Source organism: Rhipicephalus sanguineus, chromosome 1 (genome assembly GCF_013339695.2).
Source record: "Rhipicephalus sanguineus isolate Rsan-2018 chromosome 1, BIME_Rsan_1.4, whole genome shotgun sequence".
NCBI lineage: Eukaryota > Metazoa > Arthropoda > Arachnida > Ixodida > Ixodidae > Rhipicephalus > Rhipicephalus sanguineus.
In genome coordinates, this window is record NC_051176.1 from 265,894,152 (window position 1) to 265,921,581 (window position 27,430).

A 27,430-nucleotide genomic window follows, 5' to 3' on the forward strand; every position below is an offset into this window, starting at 1 on the left:
ACAGGACTAGGCGCCGTAGAAAATTTGGATCTACAGGCTGTGTACTTTTCTTGGCAGTTCTTCAGCTGACTTATCTGACATGCACGATTCCGGTATAGAGGAAGGAAAGTTTGTCAATATAAGCGCTTGACAACAGAAAAGAAAGCGAGAAAGGCTAGTCGGACCCAAAGTGGCTTATGGATGTGACGGGGACTCGGGAGAAAAAGGAATCGTACTGCTAATGTAGCCGCTTGTTTTCCTTCTTCGGCGGCGGCTGGGATGAGGTCATGTTGGCGCGGTGTGGGGCGCATGCCGTTGGACAGGACGTCGTCCGCGGGACGCCGCCATGGCAACGCCGTGAAGACGATCGATAGGCGCGGCCATGTTGAGCCGCGGTCTGAGCCGGAGCCCTCCTCCGGTCGGCGCTCATTGGACCGTCGCCGCGATGCGGGGAGCGCGGCTGAGCCAAATCCCATTGGACTAAGAGTCGGCGCGGGGAGGACCGGCCCGCCGCCGCGGCGCACACAAAGTAACAAACGAGCTCGCGATACGGGACGCACCGTGACTAATCCATTGAGGGCCTCGCTGGGTGCCACACGGCTGGGAAACGGCCCCCTTTTTCCGCTCGGCCCTTTTTTGCAGCGCCCTACTCGCACTGAGAACAAAGGGAGCCAGTCGAACCCGGCCCGCGAGAGCGCGCGTCCCTCGTAATTTCCGTGCCGGTTCTCGTAACACGGCGCCAAAAGGGCATTGTGCGCCCAGTTCGCCGCTGCCTTGCCCAGCAGTCAATCATCCCGCCGGCCCATCGAATGCGACACACTCCTCGGAGGAGCAGCGCCGCGAACAAAGAGCAGGTTGTGCGCCTGCAGGCCAAACGTCGCATCGAGCTGTGCGTCGCACCCGGTCGGTATGCTGTTGGCTCAACGGAGCCTTTTCCGACGAAGCGAGTCGCCGGCTTCCTGCTGAACCACGGCGCACATGCGTGAACTGGAACCAGCTGTCTGAGTCTCCTCGCGAGGGCACCCGAGAGAGCGGGGTGGTCTTGGGTGCTTCTCCTTGCGTGGTCTGCAACGTGATTGACAGGACCCGCAGGCTGCTTCGGAGGCTCGTTTGCGCACGCTCGATCACATAAGTGGGCCCAGTCATTTTTCGCTCAAACGCGATGCTCTTCGTGCGAGCTCGTAAGACTCGTGTAAAACTGCCGCAGTTTGGCAAACAAAATTCTGATCATATCGCAGCCGCGCTTTTTGCCCGAGAATCGCGTCATTTTTCTCTGCTCCGACGGCGTGGCTTCGAAGAGCTTGCTCGCAAAACGACGGAGGTGAAACAAGCGCTCACGGCTCTCATTGTGCCATAAGGGTTTTCCATATTCATTCCCCGGTCGTGAGCCGTTTAAGATACGCATCTGACTGACTGAACGATTGACTGAACGACTGAACGACTGTAGCAGCTTTCGTATGGGCCTGCCTTCGCGCAGTTTTAAGCTACTGGGCACGCACGGTGGCAAACAAACACTTAGTTTCTATAGCTTCAACGCGTTTGAAAAACGAAGGTACTTGCGCGATAGCAGCCATCACTCACAAATACCCGTTGCAAGACGAAACAGTTTGACTCCGACAGCAGTATTTAAGCGCTCAAGCTTGCTGCATGCGTGGCCTCGAAATAAATTCAGATGACAAAGGAAATGTAGAGAATGCGCAGTCGTGATATGACGAACTCTATACAAGATCTGAACGAAGCCGCAGGTCCCAGAAGCTCTCTTGACGTTTTCAATTGTTCGTGTGCTGTTACTATTGTTTCCTTATCGACAACATTGCATATTGTTCTGAACAATGCTGCCAGGTTGCGTGACTACTCCGTACTCTTCAATGTAGCAGCGTATGAGCAAGAGATGCCGCGAGGAAAAACAATGTTGAAAATCAGTTCTGCGGAATCCCGCAAGGTGGTGGAAGGGTGGCGTCCGGACCAGGACGAGTTTTTCGGCGATTAAGAGGCTTTATTTCTGAGAAAACCGTATGGATTTCCTTGTGGCTTCGTGCTACAAAATGGGTAGTTGTCTATTTTCCCTTTCTTTTCGAAAAACATGTTCCGGAATTATTTCTCAGCGGCTCACGAGGAGAATTGATTAACAAGGTGTCTTTGATCGGCGCCGTTTACGTGATCTTGCCGTTATTATTACGGGCCGCTTAGAATATTGGCACCTGCGTAGACATTTAATTAACGTATACAAACGAAAATCTACGAGTATAGAATCTAGTTGAACGAAAAACTGGCTACCTCGAAGGGCACAACCGCACATCATTGGTTACCTGCTTGTGTCCCGAAGTTTTTTTTTTCTTTCTTTTTTTTGGTTTTTCAATTTTTCGCTGTGCACGGACGTTCCTTGGTAAGCTATATTCCTTCCTCGTTTAGTAAATCCGACCGGACTTAGCGGATGGCGGCGCACGAAATATGATGCATATTTCATTGGAAATGCTCTTAGATGCTTGACGTGCAAAACACGATCGCGAGTTGCCACCCACACGCAAAATTTGCCATTATCATGGAGTGTTTATATACGGATAGGATTGACGTGAATGAAAGCACGGGTAGTCATTGCAAGACACGATGGTTGTTGAAATAGAAGCGCTATAGATATAGGTCCGAGTGTATCATTGGACTGACACCAGTGTTGTGATCTGTTCAGAGAGCACTTTGAAAGTATACATTGACGTCGGCAGGGGGGTGCAAAAGGGGCACTTGCCCCCCTTAAGCCACACCAGCACTTGCCCCCACCCAAGCTACACCAGTACTCTCCCCCTCCCCCAGCCGCCATGCAACACTGCTTTGCACCCCCCAAGACAAAATCCTGCCGACGCTCCTGAGAGCATATACGATACATGAACGCCGTGAAGCGTAACTGTAAAAAGCTGAATGTCATGCAGAGGCGTTATTCCAGGTTTGATTCGCGGTTGTTGGCTTTGAAGCGCACGCTAACTCAGAAGTTAAAATAACGAAAGATTTACTGTCGTTGCAAATGTGTTCAAGATAATTCTTGCATGTTTATCTGACCATGGAAGACGTCATTTCGAAAAGGCGCTAGCATGATTTGAAACGTTCATGGAATGAATCATTTTTCAAGCAGCGATGACTATACCTGTGTATAAGACTTTGTATAGAGCGCATAAATATGGAAATAGAGGCTATTTTTTTTTCTTTCTTTCGCACCCTTCCTTTGTACGAAGGCAACCACATGTGCATACTTCCTTCAATATTCGCAAATAATCTGTCTAAAGCGAACGAAGTTCGTGCTCTTCGAAACCTGCGTTGGGTGCATGTTACGGAACATCTCCGGAGTAAACGAAACTACACATAAATTGATCATATCTTCCCTTTCACCCTGGCGTTGCGAACAACGATGACCCAGTGTACCTTACAGCATATATACGCCTGCTTGCTCTCCGTACAACGTTTCTTTTAACGTTACGTTTGTTTTTTCATTTTGGTGCGTAATTATGTCCAGAGAACGAAAAGCAATGTCCACTGCTCTCGTTTTAATGTTCTCAATCTTGTGTTATCGGTTCCGCTCGTATTCTCTCATAATTTCGTCTTTGTACTGATGACAAGCATTGGCGTGCTTCAGGGTGGACAGCCAATTTAGTTTAATATACTAAATTTACCATCGCCAGTTAATGTTTGATGGCCACAGCAACGGCGAAAAAATAAAAAAAGCTACAGCAATTTAATCCTGCAGAACTGGGGCGTTCACTGATCCGTTAGAATACATAAATGTACGTTGTATATATACCACTCCATTTCGGGCTGAATATATAGTCTTCGGAGTAAAGTTGTATCCCAACGCTCTTGGTTTCCAAACTCTTATTAACGATTGCACGCTCGTCCTTTTATGTGCATAGCTACGCGAACCAAACGTATATATATTATTTATCTACCTTGGTTATGTACGGGCGAGTACGTCCTGAGTGCAACACATAATGAGTGAAGACGATATATGCCCTGTCGAGAAGTAATTGAGATCTCACGTGACTTTGACATGTCACTGCCTATATACAAAATAAAGCACGTGCAACTAACTATGAACGACAGTGATTCAACTTCTGGCCGCTTTTGGAAACAAACTAGCCATGGTATATCACACAAATGAACCATCGCCATACTCAGACGGTCAGAGCTCTGTGAGGCAGAAGGTATACGTGAGGAAAAAGAATAACAAAAGTGGTGCTGCTTTCAGGATTAAGTACTTGGGGAATTAGTATGTGCGATAGTCGAATAAGGATAAGAAAATATCCACTTGCGTCTTCATTGCAATATCCAACTGCAATTATACTCGTATTACACGCGGATAAATTATGTGCATGGTTCACGGGCGTCGCAGCTGCGTATACATCATTTATAACGCGAGATAAGACGACGCAGCCGGCTGGCTCCCGTGGAGAAGCGAGAGCACAAGAGTTCTTATAACGCAGAAATGTACAATGTGGTACCATTAATAAACGTCTGTCACACAAAAGTGGAAGCAAATGCACTACCAGAGAGACACAGACAAAAAGAAAAAGAGCTACGAGCTCGTACATAAAACGTTGTATACATGGTTTGCATCGCGGCCATTTTGTCTGACAGCGTTATATTATGCACACGGTGGCTCGATCGCGTGGCCGCATCCGCAAAGAGCGCGTCCGCTCGTTCGGCTTCTGTGGCCATACCGGGGTCATCGGCGAAGCAGACCGATGCGGCCGCCTCCGAGCCCATGATTAGCGGACACACCTTCGGCGAGAACCGCGCGCATCTTCGCTCGAGGCGGCGGAATGCCGAGGTTTTTCCTCGGCTGCTGCTGCGGGCTCCGGGACTGCCGCAACTGGGCCAGGCAGCACGGGCCTTGACCGCCACGCCGCAACACACCGGCGTGGAGAAGTGCATTAGCCGCGTCTCTTATTCCGCGGTGCGACGGCCGCTGTATACACCGGGGGCATCCATCACACCGGCACGCGTTCCTCCCCCGGGCCCCGCATGGTGCTCTCTCACCGGCGCGCATCTCGCGAGCACAATTAACCTCGCTTTCGCTGCTTGCGCCGCCGAATTAAGGAAAGTACGCTGCCGCATAGGGCGAGTGCTACCGACACCGCCTGCCGGACGATCAACGCAACGGCTTCTTATATGACGCGTGCGCCCTAGCGCGTTTCGAATGCGCTCTCACGCTACGTGTGCGTTTCACTGGAAAATTGTTGAGCGTCAGGTACCGTGGGCCACAAGACACGCTGTCACTTCGCGAGAAATCGCAGGTGCTACAGTATACAAAATAAAACCTTCATAAGCCCTCCAGGCGACCGTTTGAGCGTGGCATGCACCCCCTCGAAGTGCGCATATCTTAGCGAGGAGCGAACAGCTCGGTATGCTGACGACTGCGGAGGTTTGTGTCATGAGAGTAGTGTGGTCTCTTAGGATGTAATTCAAGGACCGCACAGAACTTGTCTTGGTTGCCTGCTGACCATATGGCATGTTCACGCGCGAGACCTGTAATAAACGGCCACCGGCAAGAAGTTGCCGGAAGCGGCGACACATCAGCGGTTGCAGTGCGCCACCGCGTTCGGCACCCTGCAGAAGCTGTGGCGAGCAGATGAGCAGCGTATCCGCGAGGCCCACTTTTAATTAGCACAGCCCGGGGGCCTGCCCCACCCAGCGTTCCCGTCGGCGCGGGAACGCGGAGAGAGTAGCCGGCGGAATGCCGGTATACCGTGGGACGGTGCCATATAGCGCTGGAGCGCCGCATGAATTAAAGATGAGACCGCCCCTAGGGCCACGTCGTCGCCCGACGGGCCCATGGTCCGTCTCTTGGGTAGTTGCTTATTCGGTGGCAAGCCGGCTTTCTGCCCGCGGCGGACCAGCCAGCTCGCATAGCTCCTCAACATCGACGCATGCATCGCCCTCCGATGCCCGCGGTCAGACGAGGAGAAAGCACGTCGCCACGCAGTCTAGTGGAAGCCGCCAATTTAGGCTTTCCAGTTTGAGTTCACGCACCTATGGGGCAGTGAGCAGCTGATGTCAAAATTATTTTGCAAATCGCAAAAGAAGGATACGTTAGGATAGATAGATAGATAGATAGATAGATAGATAGATAGATAGATAGATAGATAGATAGATAGATAGATAGATAGATAGATAGATAGATAGATAGATAGATAGATAGATAGATAGATAGATAGATAGATAGATAGATAGATAGATAGATAGATAGATAGATAGATAGATAGATAGATAGATAGATAGATAGATAGCTTTGGGCTGTGCCATCGCTGTGTTTGTGTTAATTGCTTCGGTACGCGTTTGTGTGAGTGTGATATTCGCCTGTCTCCTATACGAAGTGACTATCATGGCAGAAAATTTACTGCATTCGCATAGCAAGTCATCTGGCCATCACTGTGCCTTGTACGGGTGAACGAGCAAGCAGCGGAAGAGAAATATTTTAGGTGCAATCGTGTGTCCGCAGCACAGTACGCCACGCGATGAGTGCAAGTGTGTCATGTTCACGCTGCATCGTTTTCCTTCATCGTCTGAACTGCGGCAGCAGTCGGTGGCTTCAGTAAATCGGAAGAACTTCTGCGTGCGCCATCGTCACGCATCTGTTCCCGGTATTTCGTTGGCGGCAAGAAAACCGATGAGAACAACGGTCCATTGCAGCATCCTGGATACGAAAGAAAGGTATGCAAGCCACTGATGACTCACCTGGTAACTCGTAAGAATGTTGTGGATTAGTACTTTATTCACACAGCGGCCGACACGGCTGTTAACTCCGCCTTGTCCGATTACGCATGTGCAGCCTGCGAGCGCCGTACTTCACTGGAGGGCCTCGCGGAAACCCACGCGCGATGGGCCTGTATACTGTTTATGGCTTGCGACGGTGTCACATTCCCCTTAACCTGCACGATTTTTTCCTTCACATTGTGCGCCAGCGACTGACCCACCCAGCCAGACTGCACGTAGGTTTGCAACTCCAGTGCCTCGTAGTTGCACACCTGGCGAAGACCCCGCGCATTCGCCTCAACGAAATATAAACAAATGTTCACTCCCCATATTTCTGGCCACTCACAAGTGTCCTCGACCTAGTCTTCGACGTCGTCCGGGTGAATGTAGGTCGAGGTATCTGTGAAGAAGGATTGTGCGGTGTTTACAGTTTACAGCTGACAAACTTACGCGCCGCGAACGAGTATGCGCGGAGGTATGAAACTGATGGATAATCTATAGACTTGATTTTTTAGTGCACCAATGAAGGAAAGTGGAAGACAGCTGCAAGAACACTCAAGTTACCGATTAACACTTCACGCCGTGATCGACCTGGTATACTACGCTTGCTGCTACTGGTATACCGACGACGAAGCACTGCCGTTCGCAGACGCTGAGCTCATTCTTGCGTCGCAACCGCGAATGCGTGTCGCTGAACGGTTCAGACAGCGACGAATCGGTCAGTGGCAGCGACGATATCAAACAAAGCAATCTAAAGAAACGAAAAATCAGCGAACACAGGCTTTAGCAGGAATCTCACACCAACGGAAAGCGCCCCGGTTCGAGTACGCGCAGCCCAAGATGGCGATTTCGCCAATCTTGCACGTTAGACGGCGCTCATTTCAATATGGCGCCCCCCTGGCGTGAAAATTTGAAAAGATGTATAGGTGAAAAAGTTAAAGAAAGAGGAAAAAATTCCCTTTTTCTGCGGCAGAGGTGTGCGTGGGGGTGGTCGCATTTGCAGAACTATGGCCAGTGGATGTCTCTCTCTTTTGTCAATATAATGTACCGGCGTTCACATGCCATCTGCTCGGCAATCACCGCTATATGTATATCGTCGCGACACCGCCAATACAAGGTCAGTACTCGAGATGTAACTACACGATCAGACTTCAAGACTAAGCTCCACGCCTTGCGTATTGTTTTTTTCCTACATACAGCATACCTTGTGAATAACAAGAGTAAAATAAAGCTTTTACATGAGGTTGGTGTTCTCGGAAATAGTGTAAAAAAATTGTTTAATCAACGAAAAGATATGTTGCTATCTGTCAGTTTGTATATTATCCTATTTTCTTTCTTCTTTTTTTTTTTGTGTGTGTGTGTGTGTGTGTGTGTGTGTGTGTGTGTGTGTGTGTGTGTTCCGTCCTTTTGTAGAAAATATGAAAGCGTTTCCGATGAACAGAGTAAACTAGATGATGCGATGGGAAAATAAAGAGCCAACGAAGAATAGTTATTGTTCCACGAATATGCAAGCAGTAACAACAAAAAAGTAATTTTGTCATACAAGAAAAAAGCAGTCGTTTATTTATTTTTACTGGTGTTGTTAGACCAGAGGTGAGAATGTTACGAAGAAAGAACAAAAACATTCACTCCCATCTTTATGTGTGCATGGCTTGTTTAACTGGATTAGCCTTGACTGCTTCGCAATGCTACGAAGCACAGCTGTTCGACAATATACTACGGAGGACTTGAAAATGCGTGCAACGTTGTTAGACATATAGACGATTTTACGCAAGACATCTGGGCGCCGCCCCCTTGGGCTGTTAAACAAATGTTTTCTCATTTTTGTATGTCGCGACGTGAATTGATAAGGTCATGAAACGTCAAACGCACCAACGGAACCATTTTCTTGCGTATGCGGCTAGCGTACGTAACACTGTTCGTTCAGTTAAAGAGCGGCAAGGCTAAAGCCCAAAATGGTGGCACCAAAACCCTTCCGTAAATAGCCTATAAGCATGGCCCGTTAAAACGCAAATGAGATAAACTATAGGTTGTGCACATATAGCTCATCTTTTGCAGCGCAGACTGAAGCTATAGACCGCTGCAACTCCTGTGCTGAATTTAAGCCCAGCGCGTGGATCGTCTCTAATGTTTTTCTCTGCGAAATTCGGCGTCTCTGGGCCCCATAGAGCGCTGCCAAACGTGCGCCCTCCATTCCAGAGAGAGGCCGCACGAAATTCCCCCACAGCGCGGAATGGCGGCGCCATTATGCGGCGCGCCTACGAAGCCCGGGAGGGAGGATGGGGAGCGCGGTGGAGGTTCCGCATCCGTTGCCATGGGGACCGCGACCGCAGCCCCGGTCTCCGGCTTCCCCAGATCTCCCGGCGGCTCTCCAGCTTGGTTCAAGATGGCCGACACCGCAAGACAAAAGGCGATTGCGTGCGCCTAAAGCCGCCGCTCGCCTTGGCGGCGGTGGGCGCTGGCGTCGGCCCGCCGCCGCGAGAGCGCCGGCGTCTCTCTCGGCCGAACCGCTTCCACCGGTCAGCTGCATTTGACAGCTGTGGTGCATCTCTCTCCGACTACTCACCGCGGGTACGCAAAGTGAAATGTTGCCAGATTTCAGAGCGGCAATCAGGGACGTTTTTAACAATTTCATCAACCGTACGTCTCCTCATCATTGTTAACTCGCGGTAACTGTGCCTGTTTGATATCCGTGTTATTAAAGAGAAAAATGTTGGAATAAAAGAAATTCAGTGATTATTACGAAAATATGGGATACACACTGGAGATTATTTGTCCAGTCACCTGTTGTAATAGTGCATTGTTTTAATTATTTCCTATATAGGTACTTACATGCTTCGTATAGAACCTAATGCAACGCGCGTCTAGTGTAACACGTGGGTGTAAGATATGCACATTAGATGCAGCTTCGGTGTCATGTTATCATTATTATTTATCTTTTATACCTCCCTAACTTTCGAACTCCCACATCCCTTTTGCCAGTGTAGAGTAGCGTTTATTCTGAGCTGCTTCACCTCCCTGCTTTTCCCCATCTGTTTACTTTCTCTTCTGTTGCACAGAAGCATTGCTGTCTTTTCTGGCCGTAGCGCAAGGGTGCAAAATACTCTGGTATACCAGACTCAGTGCGTCTCATAGTGACAGCTCGTATGTATATCTTTAGGAAAGTCTATAGTAAACAGTGAGTCAAGCATTGCGTACAGCGTGTCACCAATCACTGCCACACTCTTGTATTTTGTTTGAAGCGGCACGCGTGAGCAGAACTGAATCGAGATGCACATTTTTTACCCAGCTTTCCAGAACACGTGACACGTTCACACAGGTCCGGGTTAACTAACTTTGGAGATATTTTCGGACACCAAGCTCCCTCTCTACGCCAGTAGCTCAAATTAGATTACGGCACAGCCAGCAAAAAGCTCCCATTCCTTGGTGCACGCCTTGACTGACGTGCAAAGCACGGGGTAAAAGAACTGCATAGCGAAGCAGCTATACTTTTGTGGTCTCCGGCTGTGCCAGAGGTACCACAACAAGCTATCCACGTCTGTGAGGAAAACGTGCGCACTGAAGGCTTATTTTTCACCCATTGTGCGGGCGACGAAGCTCTTGAACAAGTATTCGATTACTTTTCTCACAAATATTAAGTTAGTTTAGCAGCTTAGTCTGAGCTCTGTTTATATATGTGCATTATACAACAAAAACACTACTCAGGAGTCACAACACAGCACGCAGTAAGGCGCTCTTATTGCTTGAAATAGCAAATATTATGTCGAGGACGCTGGATGATATTGTGGATCTTAAGTTTTTCTGCACTGATTTACTGGATTTCAGGTGTCGCAGCATCAACAAGATTGAGCCAAAGCTTTAAAAAAACAATAAGTAGCATGCTCTACATGCCACAATGTTTTTTTATGAATTTTTGTTATGTATGCATGTACCTGTAAGGTCCAATATTGTGGATGCATTCACGACAGCGAAAACTCAATTCTCTCTGATGAGGAACTGTGCATAGCAAGCAAGTAGTAAGTCTGGATAACGAAAGATTGAAGCTTATTTGCACCTTCACCGAAAAAAAAATATTGCTTATAATAATTGACAACTTCACACTGCGGGTCCGACTCCGAACCCTTTGTGTTTGCCGTCTTGCGACACCAAATGATCCCTGTGTAAGCGCCGCTTCACTACAACTCGCACTGTTTGGCAAACACAACGCGGCGCTTGCCTGAGGACGCGCTCGCCGCAACAGTGACACGGGAAACCCGCTTCGGGTGGGCCAAGCGGAGACCGCAGCACTAGGTGTACAAAGGGGGCCGCCAGCGCGGGAGGCTCGACCACCGGGCGTAACCCGATCGGCGGCGCCGCAGCTCGTGTCAGCTGCACCGAACGAGCCCTCGCGTAACCCGTGCCTGTCAGCGACAGAACGGTCGAGACGCGCGTGGCCCGAACGCGCGCTGCCGTCCTCCCCCGCTGAAGCGGCGATGCCGCCGGCTCCTTGGGCGCGGGCGGCAATTTGGCCGGCAGGAAGCAATTAACAGAGTCCAACCAGCCGAGAATGAGCGCCGCCACGGACGGAAGCGGCTACCTCTGGGCGCAAAATAGAGCCTCGGTTCCTTAAGCGGTCATGCGCGGATCGAGTCGGCGAAGGACGTGCACGGCCGTGCGTAGTGGTGCCTAATGCCGCCACGCGCCTCGGCGTCTTTCTGCCCGAGCTCCGCTTGCCAGGATCATTTTCTTGGAGGCTCGGACGCATCGCCGCATGCGCGCCCAGCCTAACGAGCGCCCCTGCAACTCTCTGGTCGCCACGAACCGCGACAAAACAGGTATGCGTGCGCGGAACAGCGCGCCCATGTTGCGGGCAACAAGCGCACGCACAAACAAGTAGAACGTTTAGAGCGGGTAGAAATATAAGCGAGTATGTTCCTCTGCCATCTTTCTCAACACTGTTCCCGTGCATGGTAGAGTAAAGCTCATAAGCGCCTTCTGCATTACCTTATCGTTCAATGCAAGGGCACCGAAATGGTTTGCGAAAGGTATCCGCGAGTCCTTCTTGGGAAAAAAAATAAAAAAGAAAGTCGCAGTTAGTGTATACAGTGAGCAAAGCATGTACGCTTCGTCATTCGGCCTTTTGCGGAGAGCACCTTGCGCGCAAGCGAGGCAGGCCTCTCGTGAAAGCGCTTTGCGGAGCAAGGCACGAGGAGGGCGGCTGGTGTCAGCAGGGAGAAACAAAACGCGGCGATTCGAAGGGAGCCCATGTAATGAGGGGGGCAGCGTTGCCCGGCAGTTGTTCTGACGACTGGTCCCATCCCGGCCTTCTCAAGGCTCGACCGCCTCACACAGTCCCTTTTTGAGTAGCATGGCTTACAAAAGGTAAAAAAATGGAATGCGAAGAAACAACGGGCGGAGGAGAGACAAGAACAATCGTCCTCACTCTTCGTGCCGGCAGCCAGCAATTTCGACTTGGAGAGCCACTGGTGTGAGAGTATTTGAAAAAGCGTTTTAGAAAACGTACTACGTGTGAGCACAATTGATGACTGAAGCACTTGGATGCGCCGGCATGCCTCCTTTAGCTCTGAAGTGTGGACGTTGAGCAGGTCATGCAGGCTGAACCAAACGGAGGCACAAATTGAGGCATTAGTGGTTCACGGCATGAAGCGATATCGTAGACATATCAGTGATATGCCGAGGAAACTGAATACTGTCCATATAATGTCAATCTTGATGAGGCGTCGCCATGCGGCCGGTCTTTCGCCACTACGCTTCTGTTCAGAGATGCAACATTTTACTGTGACATACACAAAGGTTGGCGGAGGCAGGTGCTGCTTAACGCTCTACACATTTACCTCTGCGAATGATGTGTCAACGTGTGACAAAATAAGCAACGACGACGGCGCACGAGAGCGACGCAGATGCCGTTTCCGCATATATTGTTTTCTATCGCGTTCGGGAAGTGCCGAAGCAACGTTCACACGGCGGCCGGCGGCGGAAGAGCGCCAGGCGCATTTCCGGCGTGTCGCGATCTCGGCCGCCGGGTCCGAATCGCGCTGCCCCGAGGGCCGACGACGCTTCCTGTTGTGTCTCGGGCTCCGAAGCGCGGTATTCTCTCACGCTGGCGTGCGTGGGACGGCGCACTGTCGCAGCGCGACCATTTCGCGCTCCTCTGCACAGGGCGCCGCTCGTGGCGGATCTAATTGGCGGGACGGACGCGCACTTTTCTGTCTGCCGGTGCGCTCATCCGCGCCTGCCGCTGGGACGCCGCGCGCGCGCGCGCCGCACCCTTTGGAACACGCCGGCGTGCTCCTGAAGGCTCGGCAGCAACAGCAGCAGGACATTGCGCGCCCTTCGCGAGATGGGACGTGGCGAAACGCGGCCGATGTGTGAAAGCCGATCGGCATATGGCGGCCTTGACCGGAAGCGTCCCACACACATCTGTGCCACAGAAGCGACGAAGGGTGGACTGCATGAAAATCCTATCGCATATATATACAACGAGGCACGCTTCGCTTCAAGCGTCGCTGCGGGAAATGGGCCGTATATATATATATGTGACACAAAACGTCGCACGCTCTCCAGTGAGAACCACAGCGCACGAACTGGCTCGTTGATGGCAATTGCGAAACATTTGAACGCGTTGCTGCGAACATCCTCCAGAATAGACAGCGGTGCAAACTGCACCTCGATCGCGTCGCGTCCCTGAGAGGCGGGAGGGAGGGCGCACCTCGCAAGCCTCAACCGTGCAAAATCCTTTGTGCTGTTGCGCCTCGCCGTCTCTCTTCCGTCGAGTCGGCGGCGGCGCGCATTGCCAGGTCAAATTATAGATCCTCTCTGTGCTTTCATGCCCCCGTAGGAAATGCTGTCAATCAGTTTCTCTCAATGAAGTTGGCCAGTCGCATACGCGGGCGAACACCGTCATTATGTTCGCCGTTTGGCAACGCTGCGCAAATAACAACCAAACAAGGATTGCGCGCGATGGTGTTCCACGCGGCGCTTCCCGCGATGAATTGCCTGCCTTCCCGACGCTCACGGGTAACTGCCGATGGGCAATAACGCGAAGCCACCGCCGTGTTTGCGAGTCGAACAGAGCTGAAATGCATGGCAGCGCGGAGGCAATTTTGAATTAAGCGTGCGTAGTATACTAATTTCGGGGACCAACTCTATACATTAGTGATGTCAGTGTTTGTTCCGTGCATGCTCAACTTCTATACGATTGTTTTGTGTTTGCTGCTGACACCTTTAGATAACGCCATCACGTATGATGACAGGTTGATTTCAGTGCACGATTCTTCTTCCCTTGTCTGCGGTTGTCCGACATAAAGCGCGCAACGAATTGAAGAAAAGTATTCTCCTTTAAACTGAACTCAAGAGAGAAGAAAGAACACGAGCGGGATCTGCGGTCTGGTGAAGGAAAAAGAAGCGGCCAATCCAAACATTATTTTAAGCATTCTCAGGCGAGTTTGCCGTTGACTGCTTGACTATAGCTTTGTGTAAACCTATAGCCAAGAGCAAATATATTTATCTTTCGCTGCGGTGTTAGCACAGCAACGACTGCGGGTCCCAGTTCGTGGCCGTTCTTTTGAGGTCGCTGAGCATTTACGAGCACTTCGTGAGCTCAGTCGGTCGCTTTACTGCGCCTTCCCCTGAAGGGGGCAAAGAACGTTAATTCATGCGGCTTGTTCTTTCTCCTCCTCTATACTGTGGCGCTTTTGTCGGCTTCAAAATGTGCCAGGTACCTGTCTTCCACCTCACCTGTCGAAGCTACTATATAGGACAGCAAAATTATACGCCATACCTCAGCCTGTCCAAACCAAGCTGCTGTGTCACCGACGCACTCGGTTCACTGAAGGGATTTTTGTATAGCTCATGTTGTGTTATAGAACAAAGAACAGGCGCTTTGTGTTCATACGCTATTGTGCACGCACAGAACATAAACCTGCATGTGTGTTGTTCATTGAAGCTCGCGGCGTTAACGTTTTTGGTAGGTGATAAAGAGTGGTTGCAGCTCCATTGTGCGGATCTAACACGTGCAGTTGCACCGCCTTAATTGGCCACGCTGGCATCGAATCTTCGAGCTTTTAACACTCTGAGGTCATGGGTTCACAGCGTTAAGCAACGATAAACGTTTTTATAATGAAATCGTTTTTGGCTTGCTACTGCTGCATATAGTCCACGTTATGCGAACAGGACCTTAACTCCCTTAGAAGGTGCAATTAGTGTGACATTATACATAAGCGCTGAAAGAAATACAGAAATCGTTGACTTCAATTTATTTCCCTAAAATGGTTGTAAGGTGATTAGTGTCCCAGATGGAGATATAACAGGTCCTGTAGTGTACCAAATTTACAGGTGGAATCGTATTTGATGGGTCACTAATTATATAAACTGTCGCTTTGTACACAAGCCCCTGCTCGCACGAGCAAGAGGCTGTATTGTTGGCTCGTACTTATGGATATATGGATATAGTAAACGTGACCAATAAAAGGATTTCTTCCGATACAAAACAACTGAATTGAGCAGCATATGAATTACCGAAAAGTAAGTAGCCTCAACAATAATCGGTTGGCTTATATGAAGCAATCGAAGCGGCCTCGTAAGCGTAAGAATGGTCGACGTCTTTCGTGGTGGGAATATCTAATATTCGTTGTATGTCTTCATATGCGGCTAAAACAGAGCGTTTAAGTTTAACGTTTAAGTTTAAGTTTATTCAAGTTTATTCAACAACGACTTCAGTTACAGGAAAGTGTGTACAAGATTGGTAATACACAAGGAGCCCCAAAGTTAGAAACTGTCACATTCTAAGAACTTTCTAAGAGAACATTCTAGAAACATTCTAAGAAATCAAATACATCCGTTCTGAATTATGCGTCGATTAAGAAAAGAAGTACCCTAGCTGTATATTCGAAATTATAGATATTACGTGCATGCTAATCCATGCATATCCACAGTGGCGGTTCGCGCGCTTACATTTAAGAAAATTACCACCGTGGAGTCGAAATGAAAGTCACTATAACGGCAGGTGCGGATTGCACTGCCATGCTAAATTTGCCGAGCCTATATTAACAGTCGAGCCATATGCCATCATAAGCCATATCGTATATTATGCAGAAGGGCTTGTGTATAGGAGCCAAAAGACGAGGGTTGCTTAATACATATACGCACCGCGGCCCCGCGCCCCACCGCACTTAAAGCAGAAATTTAAACACCGGCCAGGTGGCTGGAATAAAGTAGAGAGCGCAAGGTCCTCCATGTTTTCCGTGGCCCGTGCGTCGGCCCCAATACCAACAACACTTTTGCACGCTTGCTGAAGCCTACGAGGTGAACTGACAGACAAGCTCCACTGATCTTTTTGGTCCACAAGGCTGTAAAAGAAGTTGTTTGGCGTAGGACTCCATACCGCCGCTGCTTGCTGACGCCGCATGCAGAAGGAAGAGATGCCGTGCATCGGGGATAGATAGGAGGGGAGGACGCTTGGTGTCGTTCATGTGTACGCCGCTTTGTCAAACAGTGATTAGGAATTGACGCGTGCGCACAAAGACTACCGAGAGGGACACGCGAAAAAGGATCCCTCTTGAGGACCTAAGTGTTTGCGGTCTGGGGGATTTGTCCGGCAACTTGGAAAAGCCGAGGCGAAGGTGTGCCCGCGGCGCAACCGCACCCTGTATACGGTTCGAACACAAAATGCAGGCTCTTTTTTTGCCGAAATTACACCTCTCGAAACAGTCGCACAGGTAGGCGCGCGCAGAGTGAAGCAGCATGCAGTTCGAACCGCCAGAACCGCAAACGGCACTCGTACATAGACGACTGGCCCACAGAGCCACGGCGATGGACGACGGTCTAACGGTGGATAATTTTGGGGTAGAAGAGTGCCTAATGACCGGGGCATTCATCAGCAAGGGGAGGCCAACACCATCACCGGCGGCCGCTGCCCTCCGGGGGAGTGCGCCGGTTTTGACCCCCTCGTCGGGGCGGCATGTTGTGCGAACAAACACCATACCGCACCGTCTTACCGCGCGCGAAGCACTGCCAGCGACACCGTGTTGCCTAGACACGTGACTGCTCCAGCTTTCTTTTAAAAAACGGTGCAGGATACACACCTTACGCGCGTTTCGTTACTACCAGCCACATTTGCTCAGGACTCGACTACGCGTTCCAGCTTATAGAGCGTCCTGGAGTTGGCACTCTCGTTTTTCAGCCTTCTCAGTAGACGACCTTTCGCTGTGTCGCTGGTTGCAACACTTGTTGCCGCCACGCCATACGAAACTACCTAGCATTAAACGGGTTCAGGAGGTGCTGTTTCAGTTGCTCGAAATTATTCGCACTGCAATTTCTCGGCAAGCGCCACTTTACAGCACCTGCTGATATCCTGTTGAGAACCAATGCCATCAAACGGGGTGCGTTATAACCACGAAGAGGTGGAACGCTCGTGCTAGCAAGTATGCACGTATACCGCAGGGATGCCTGCGATGGCGCATAGAACGGCGGGCGTCCGAAGTTCTTTCTTTATAACAGTGTCTATCTTGTTGAGTTCCGCGCAGACTATGCATGCTTTGGGAGCATTTCCCGCACCCTTGCGTACGCGCGACCGTGGACGAGTGCTTGCAGCATTTACGCGCCGTACGTGGGTGTGCTTGGTGAATTTGCGGAGTTTATCTGCTCACGGCACGAGGCAGCGAAATGCACAGAGGAGGTGCCGACAGTGCGGCCGCAAAAGTATAGTAAGCAAGCAACCGCGGCTCCTTTTGCCTCGTGGAGCCGACCGTGGAATGCTGTGCGGCCGACATGGGGAAACAAGCGCGAGTCCAGTTGGGAGCGGCCGCACCTGCAATTAAAACGGACGGAGAAGCCGGGTGGGGCTGACGCGTGGGGCGGGGGCGGACTGGGGTCAGGCTGGCGCGTGGCCGCCGCCAGGCGCCGCGGCTCCTTGCGCGCGCGCCGCACATAAGCGATCTGTTGGCCACAGAGCGGGTCGGTAAAGGCCTTCCCCGTAACCATGAGTTCCCCGTTCAGAGAACTCTGGGAGGAAAGTCTGCGCCGCCGCCGGCAAGATAGAAGAAAAGAAAACCCACAGCGGAACGGAACTGACCCCAAACGTGTACGACATTTCTCAATAGAACCGTCCAGGTAGCTACACAAGGCTCGCGCGCATGTCCTGTCTGGTCAGCATCTGTTGAAAGCTGGAGTTACTATGTTATATCTGGTGAAATCTGCCATTATTGCATAGCATCATAAAGTGCATTATCACTTATGTCGATGTATACACGCTCGGCTAAATGCACGTCGACGTTCGACGCTTGAGCACAGCACATTCTTTTAAAATATCTATGTGTTCCTCTGGACTGCTAAGCTTGAAAACATGTGGTGCAAAACTTGTGCTTATAGCAGCAGTGAGATGGCGGGAAACAACGATTCCTGAAAACCACATACATCTCGGCAAGTAGTAAACCTCGCAGCGCACGGAGAGAGCCAGCGTGTGTGCTCATCGTATGCACTCAGAGAAAACGTCTTGGTGTCTAAACCTTTTTTTGCGGTCGCGAGGGGGGGGGGGGGTTCCGGGGACAGGATGCGCCCAAATGGAATGGAGGCTTCCGCTCAAGGGTGCGCGTGCACGCAAGCACTCGCGGTGGTCTGTGCACGCAGCTCGCTGCCTGTCGGCAAACAACCGGGGCCTCTCGACGGCGACCCGAGGGCCGTCGTCGGCTCTGCGGTCGGCGCACTAGAAACACCTCCGCGAGGTGCGCGGAGGCACTGGCGTGCGCGCGCACCTTTTTCTGGCGGTGCGCATTAGACGAGCCAGCGTAGCGTGACCATGCAGTGAGCCGGTGTACTTCCTCATGGCTGTTTTACACCGACACGGACGGCTTGGCAGCTGCCAGCGCCGGGCTGTGTACACAAGCGCGCGCCGCCGGCCGGCGCACTTGCTCGGCGGCGGAGCACGCGTGCGCACCCGCCAGGCGATTGCCGTCATCGGGCGTCTGATGACTGTGTTGGTACGCGCGCCCACGGACACGCGGCGCCCAGGAGCGGCCGCGCGATAGCGATCGCTTAGGGCGTTCGATTGAGAGGTTGCTCTCATACGGAAGCGCGATTGCTACAGTTCGATGACTGTGGTCCTTTGGGCTCTTCGACGTCCAGCCGTTCACCCCGGCCGCGACGGCATGGATCACCGAAATCCAGCGCCGCATGCTGCATCCGGCCTCTCGTTTCGGTCGTAGTGCGTCGGATTGCTGCGCAGCGCCTAGCAGCTGTTTGCTTAATTGACTGCGCTTACCGTTTGGCGAAGTGCGAGCACCTGACGCCGCGTTCGGCCGACATTCTCGGCTGCGCACAGCTAGCGCGCCACGGCCGACACACGACAGTTGTCCTCAAGTCACGCTATCGATCACTTCCGAACCGTGGTGTGCAGATCAGAGCTCTACAAGCAATTAACGCACACTTTTCGTTCAAATGCTCATGACACCTGATGAATATCGCTTCCATCTGTCTATTGATGGAGTACATCTTCTGAAATATAACTGTGACACAGCGAGCTAACGGAAACGCGTATTCGAGATTGGCGGAGGTATGGCCAAATGGAATCAATTGAGAGAGAAACAATTATTTAGTATAGCATGAGGAGACTTCCTCGTAGGGAATCAAGTGAATATTATGTCAGGGGCAAAACAGACAAGACAAATTAAAAAAATATCGGCAGATCCCACGCGTTGTGGGAATCAGTTTCATGCGAAGCAGTCAGCGAGTACTTCTATGCTGTATTTTATGGCTTTGAGCCAAGCGTTACGAGGTGGATCGATGTGTTTTTGTAAGTGTAGTAGCTATGTGCACATCGTGGGCTTACCAGGCACGCCGACAACACCGGCGTTTAAGAATTAACGACGTAACGTCAGCCCTCACGTTAGAGTACATACGTCTGTGGTATCGAAATTAAGTGCACTTTATTGTGCAGTAATGTGACTATCATACGTAACTTTCGTTAATGTATTCCTCCGAGGTCGAGCAATGCTTCAGTATAGCTTGCTGAATCATAGGAGTTCAAATGTAATGTTTATTAGACTGATATAAAAGCGGAGCCAACACTGGGAACACAGACGTTAATCTGATATGACGCTTGTATCGTAGGAGTAGATATGTAGCGTTTATTGCTTTTTTGTAAAATTAGATAGCCAGCGCCACAACCACAATTGACGTTGCACGGACATTGCGCCTGGGCTGTTTTTCCGAACCAGTTTATATACCTGGCGTGGCTCTGTGGTACGCCACAGAGCCACGCCAGGTATATAACTGACTGCTACGCAGAATGTTAGGGTTCGATTCCCGCTGGGATCCTACTTTTTATTCTTTGCATTTGTGGGATCAACGTTGCCGATGTCGGTCTTTCTTAACGCTCTCGCATTTAAATTACTAATGCCTGTTCTCACCGTTCCTAGGTAGATGCAAACTGTGAATCACCTGTGGCGCATACCCGTACACCGCGGCCCGTGGTAAACGGGCATGTGCCACGCGTGTCTGGAGGAAAGGGCTTGACGACGTACGCGACAAGATTTTCACGTTATTCATGTTATGACCCGACATTCATATTCGTCAAATCCTCATACCCTCCCGTGCCAATTTCGGTCTACACCAAGTTAAGGAAGCGATCATGAGAGCGCCCAGACGAGGCGGCTAGATAGATAGGTAGATCGATAGATAAATAGAAACGCTCAAAGTGCCAAAGGTTCACTAAGAAATGCTTCGCATTTAAAAAAAAAACGTGGAGACGTTAATTACACCGAACATGGCTGCCCAGCTGAGGAGGAGAGCAAGACTGATATTTTTCGAATTTTCGCAATATATTCCAGGAAGTGCTTTTAAAACCTGAACCCCCTCTAGCAGACATATTTACAACAAGAATAACAAAAAAAGGAAGATTGTGCCCCGGGGGGCACTGTCCACCCTCACTTATAGTAACACTACCCTTCCCCTTCATTCCCCTTTTGGGCAATATGGTGGTGCATGCTGTGACGTCATAATTACGAGTTGAGAATGTTGTTGGATGTTCAATTTGAAGCCTGAAGAGCCCAACAAAAATTTGCACTGAGGAAAGGGAACGAAAAAGAAATGTTTGTTGTTCATTTATATAGGCCACTAGCGCATTATCACGCTTTGATAATTACTTTATTTATTTTGTAAAGCGAAGTTAAATTCGCGTGTGCTTGGTTTGGCATGGGCGTATTTCGGAATTGTGTCGTGTATATATATATATATATATATATGGCTATTTATCTTCTGAATCCTCGCGTTCTCCCGTCTCTTCTCGTGACCGGGAGGAACAAAGGCCATTCGTGACCTTCGTACGCCGATAGTGCGAGTCGTACAATCCAGCCTCGCTCTCCGACCTGGCGGTGTTCACGCCGCGGCGCGCACCTCCACTCTCGGCGCATGCATTGAAGCGCGCCCAAAGAGCGGGATGCGGATAAGATAGCCGGACCTCGCGAAAATACTTGACCGCAATGTTGACAACCACATATCTGCGGTTCAGGGAAACACTGTCTGTTTACTCGGCCACGGTTGCGCGCCGCCCTGTCGCTATAGTGCACTCGAAAGTCGAGCAACGTATGAGCCGGATGCCTTCAATATAGAAGCGCTTTCGGTCTGCTTGTCGGTGGACGTGCTGCGCAAGTAAGTTCACCGAGTACATAAAGGGTCTGTAGGCTTCGTGCAGATGCGAAGTTCTATAGTTTGAAAACCTTGAACGGCGCTCTTCCTTATATAGATTCCAACTTGGCTCATTCCCACAACACTTGTGCGCAGTTCATTTGTATCTAATCATTCAAGCCAGTTATTCACCTGTACATACGAAGACAGATGACGTTCATTTGTATGAAAATGCGTTTCTCGTGCTGCTAACATCATTTTTGAGTATGTAAAAGCAGTACGAGAAGGTGAATGTATGTATACTTTTCTGCAGAAAGAAAGATAGAACACAAGGAAAGGAGCCCATAACTCGACAGACGTTCGGCTATTATGCATTGTGGAAGCGCGGTAGAGGCTTATAAATTGTATTAACCACACTGCAGGAGGTTAACAGCACATGCAGTGCATTGCAAAGTCAACAATGAAGTAAACATACGAACACGATGCAGGCATTCAGTTTTGCATCGTGAGATATTATGACAGCAACAGGTTGCGCATTGTTCTACAGACAAAGACGAACCTCGTTCATGGCTTTAGGCACTGGAATCTGATTAAGACCATTCACTATACGCTAATACTTAGCGAAGCTGGAACAACAACATCAGCAGTCCTTGATATCCATTAGTGGAATCCGTAAAGGCAGCAGTACAGCTCTTATTGCTGTTTGTAACATTTTACATACGTGCTGTACGAACATTCAATGAAATACTGTGAACCCAAAAAGTGTCGGACTCGTACACAGATTTCTACGCGAAGCAAGACGCGAAATACGGAGTCTGAACGGAGCACAGAAAGTTAAATGAGTGTCTCATTACATTGCACACGAATAATATAGAATGAGACAAAAAGGCAGAAGAAGGGAGATCAGCCTTTCCTCTGCCTTTTTACGTTTTTGTATACATTGGATAGCATATCGTCGAATTTGTTCGAGTCGCAGCCAGGTGCAATCCAAAGAAAGAAAGACTAGTGCCCTGCCGTCAGCAACGGAACAATATCATTATTAGCTTAATCGCAAGAATTCAGCGAGAGGGTTGTAAATAAGATATCGTCGTTCGTGCATTGTGCCGTATCAGGCGTTGAGGAGCGTGATTACGAACACAAATGCATGCACCGCGCAATGTTCAAGCACCGCTGTGCGGCAACACGCCTGAGCGTTCGAGACAGCACTCATCCCCACACACTGGATACGAACAGTAGTGAGAAGAAACAAAGAAAGAGAAAAAGAAAGCAAAGATACGCAGCTCCACTGACCTTTCCACGCTCCTTATCGAAATCGCAGCAATCCACGTAGCCATTGTGGCAGGGGCTGAACACAAGCTGCAGGTTGGTTCCCGTGGCGACGAAAGCCTGAGAGAGAGAGACGGAGAAAAGCACGGGTGTGAACCGAAACCGCTCTAGACTTTCCACCAGGGAAGGGGGTTGGGGTGGGCAGAGAGCACTTTTCTGCCGATAAGTCACGCCAAATGGCTCCGAAAAAGAGAATGCCGAAATGGGCACCGGCGGGGAAAAAGAGGACGCATCCCGCAGAGTGGACCAGTGTCGCCAAATGTTCGCAACAACAGCGAGCCTTTTGAGCGGAGGCACGCTCGGCGGCGCCCCAGGCGGCAGCGAGAGAGACTGCACCGTCGGGGGGAACGAGGGGTTGAGGGGCGCCGAAGACGACCCGTGGGTGCCCCTGCTAGATGGGGCAGGCGGCCGTTTTTTGTTTGGCCACAGCCGGCGACAAATTGGCCCGTGCGCGCGACGGCGGTCAAAGGCGACGCCGACGCATGTCACCCCGCGGGCGCCGCCGCCGCACGAGCCGGAGAAGACAATGGACGCCTCTGCCGGCAGCGGCGAGCACTCTCGAGAAAGGGTCCGCCGCCGAGCGAGCCCTAAAAGCCCGGTCCCCTCCTTCTACTGCTTGAAGAAGACATACCAAGAGCCACGAGACCAAAGCTACACACGATTCACGATGCCAAGACGAAGAGCGGAAGGTGTAAGCTTTTGCCCGCCAGAAAGAAGCCACTTGAAAAGCTGCAGGGCTGGCTCAGTAAGGGCTGCAGTCTATTTCTTTCTTTCGGGGTTAGAGAGGCAAAGCTTGTCTCCAGTTTCAGAAACAACGTGTTTTGCCACCGTCATCTCTGACCAGAGTACAGTGCAGTATCAGCCTATCAACAATATGTACGATGTAATAACCAGTGTAGCATTTCTGAATCGTATGGTAGTGCAAATAAACGAGGACAAGAAAGCGACACGAAGACAAACACACGGCGTGTGTGTGTTTTCGTGAACCCGAATACCATGCAGGCTTCTGACCTGCAGCAGCGTATACAGTTTCCGTGGTCCAAAATGGCCAAATGCTCACCTGAACAGCTCGTGAAAATATTCTATGGGGGGAGAGAGAGAGAGAGATACGAAGAGGAAAGGCAGGGGCAATTCGAACAGCTCGTGGCATCGCTAAAACGATTATTATTATTTTTTCGTTATCCGGCGCGCTAATATATACAGTGCAGTGTCCATATATATATGTACATAAAGCACGTACAGCTCACGTGTACGTGCTTTATGGCAATCACGCAAGCTGCGGTGCGTCCGGTTTCGTCGTCTCGTCTCGAGGCCTGTGTGCCGACGAACGACGAAGAATGCCCACGAGTGGCGAGCGAGGTTCCCATCCTGCACCGAGCCGCTGCTCTGCGCTCGGGACATTGGGGCCGGGCCCCGCACTGTTACTAGGGTGAGCAGTTGCCTGCGCTCGATGCGCGAAGGCTGTGCAGATAACCACGTAGCCTCGGTCTCATAAGCACGGTCGTATATACAGAGACGTTTCCGCAGCCCCGCCATTAATGTCGATCGAGTCACTAATTGCGATTTTGGGGGCCCTTCAGCGACATGGCTCGTGCTCCAATCGGTCCTCATCTCGGACAACCCAGCGCCATCCGCCCTTTAATGAAGGGGAGACGCCGAAGTTCCTTGGGCTTGCTTCACTGCGAGCTCTTCTCTTATCCGTGCGTTCAATACACACGACCTCAGAAAGGAGAGACGTGCGTGAGATCCATCGAGTGGCGACATTTTCCCTGCTATTCTTATCCTTTCTATATGTTCATAGCCACTGAACATACCTAAACGAAAATTCGCGCGCGAGAGCGATTGCGTTGTATCCGTGTTACGCAACGTGTTGCTATTACACAACTGGGAAGCCTACGTGACTGCGTCTGCGGTTCATATATTTCGGCATGCCATGCTGAAAATGTGCAGTGTTGCATTGCGGCTGCCAGCTGTGCAGCTGGTATATTTCTGCACGTGAGCGGAATTCTACGGGAAAATGAAAAAAGATGGTCTGCTACTCTTTTTGGTGAGTTTTTTTTTTTTTTTTTTTAAGAGTGTATATACATAGTTCAGAGGGAGAGATGCAGAAAGTGTGCCCTATCGCAAGGCAGCGCGCGAAGAATACGTTCTATTTGGGATATGGGCGACATGCTTACGGTAAGCTTTTCATGCCTTTCGCTACTCCCATTACGTCTCTAAATCGACCTCAATCGCGACCATCAGCAAGGTTACGCTACTTACCATGTACGTGTATAAAATACATGCGTACGCCAAAAGTTGTTTATAATGCGATATGTGAACAATCACTGATAGAGAAACAATCTAGTCATCCACTTATAAGGTGACACCCACAAGAGTCAGAAACGCACGACGAGCGTTCATCCTGTTCCGTTCTCTCTTGTGTGTGTTACGTTAAGCGCATTTTAATGTCTTAACTAAGAAATCTGCCATCATGCCCGTCATGCAGATATATCTGTGGAAAACAACTGAATCTTCCAGCTTTCTTTCCTTACATCAATATAGCGAAATTCAGGATTTGTAAAGGCCAATTTGGCAATTCAGAACTGCCCTAATGGAAGGTTACCGATCCATTTGTTTGTCATTCCAATACGCCGGCGCCTGCTTGAGATACATTTCAAAATGAATGGATTGAAATCTTCGTCAAAACATTGGGACCAAGCGTCTGGCTCAAAACTTGATGGCATTCGTTTGTCACCCCATTTCTATGCTGTAATATGTCAATCGTTTAGAGCCCGCACATCGGAAAACTTCAAATCGCGCGCGGCATGCACGACTATATAGACAGCAACAGCGTCTGTTATATACGGCCACTCGTGACTATGAAGGGGAACAAATCTTTCTCGAGGATGGGTGTGCACGTGACCCGAGGATTGTCCCTTCTTAGGCATAGGGGCTGCGCTAATGAGTCCATTAGTGTCATTGCGCTATCACGGCGCGCGAGCTCTGATACGAAACGAATACGAGATCGCGTTTTCGTCTGTGTACCCTCATCACTCCGCGCCAACGTGGTGGAGACAGCCGCTCTTGGCCCGTTTTGAGCCTCGTACTCGTGACCGTGCCATTGTGACGGCCTCGCGGAGCTTGCACGACGCTTTTCGGTCTCACAAACAGGCGTGACTAATGGGGGCCCGCGGAGACACACGCCTCGCCGCCCGCATAAACTGCCGCGCGGGAAAAAGGCTGCGCCGTGTGCTACGGTGAAAATCGCAGCGCGCGCTCCGAGCAACTTGTGACGCACTGGATTGGGCGAAACGTCTCGAATAACAGCGGACGTATTAATGGCGGCACTAGATTGAGAGGGCGCGATTTAATCGCCCCATTCCTTCGGGAACGCTCGGAGACCGGGAGTGAAAACACCGCCGCGGTTCGCGCCACACGGGGACGAGAAAAAAAAGCGAGCGTTGGGGCGACGGTTGCGGAGGAAGCGCTCCGGGCGAAAGTCTAATTGCGTCGGCGCAGCATTTGCAAACCGAGGAGTTGCTTGCTCGGACGCATCACAAAGTCCGTCGGTGATTGCCGACGCGGTAATGGCGGCCGGGTCCCCAGACCTGTGTCCGCGGGCTGGACATGCGGAGAGAACGATGGCGCATATGGGCCCCACTCGGCAGCCTGGGCCGTGCCAGACGGCAGCAGCCCGATCGGAATGCGATTAGCGACGCTCGAGGCTTCGCGCCGGACCAGCTCTGTTCGATTGCCAACCGATGCTGTAATTGGGAAGACGTGTCCCCTGCGCGGCCGACCAGTATAAATGACCGCACGCAGCATGCTAATCGTTGCCCAGGGCCTACCTGCGCGATTGCGGTTCTAAAGATGTTGCGCGACAACCAAGCGTGCATGCTCCCGGCAAGTGTAGCTCTTGCGAACCAAATGCGTGTGTGTTATATATGCCGCTTTTTCTCGGTTGATTGCACAAACCCGGGAATACGTAATGACAGCAGTGCGCGAACGTGCCATATATACAATGCAAGTGTATGCACAGCCGATCTTCGCGCGCACGTATAAGTGATGGCGAGCCGCCTCAGCATATTATTGCATTTGCAAAAGCGGTCCGGGAAAAGTATAAGTGGCCGCAACGGCGAAATGCCAAACGAAGAGCGAGAGGCGAAGGTAGACTATTTTGTGGTCTTTTATGCTTCATTCCATTTTTATTTGAATAGACGTTTTTGAAGTCACGCGCATGCAGCAAGACACGGCGCATTATTCCAACTATAACCTAAAATTGTCAGATGGGCGAACGTATAGTCCAAAACTGTAGTCTTTGAGTTCGATTACTACTGGCGGCGAACATTATTTGAACAAAGAACTTAGATACATAATCGAGTAAGTAAATAAGGTTTACTGATTAACATGTGGCAGCCACTGAGTTTGCAAGGCATATCCGCTGCGAATGAAATACTGCGATTTTAAATATGCGCCATTCAAATAATGTTAGAAATGCACAAGTTGTTCCAGTTGTTCTTTCTTTGTTTTTTTTTACGAAAGTGCAGCTTTGTGCATCGCAGGAGAAAGCTAACTATAATTAAAGAGGGAAAAAAAACGCCCACAGAACGCTCGTGTATTTTGGCGCATGCTTTGGGAATGAACATTTCAAACTGGTGGCATCCTGAAAATTCGTTCGAATTGGCAGATGCGCCTTGCGAAATCACGGGCTACAATTCGTAAACTTGCAATATGTGCACCAAAGGAAGTTGATAAAAATTAAATAGTAATTTTTTATGGTTTGGCT

At 50.4% G+C, this 27,430-nt stretch overlaps 1 protein-coding gene across 1 annotated transcript in view; it reads right to left on the reverse strand.

The window, feature by feature from the left end:
* Positions 1–27,430, reverse strand: part of LOC119378896 (protein big brother) — a 54,639-nt gene that overhangs the window by 19,705 nt on the left and 7,504 nt on the right. The window contains exon 3 of the mRNA XM_037647957.2: positions 22,627–22,722. Coding sequence (XP_037503885.1) covers positions 22,627–22,722 — 96 coding nt within the window. The remainder of the gene's footprint in view (positions 1–22,626; positions 22,723–27,430) is intronic.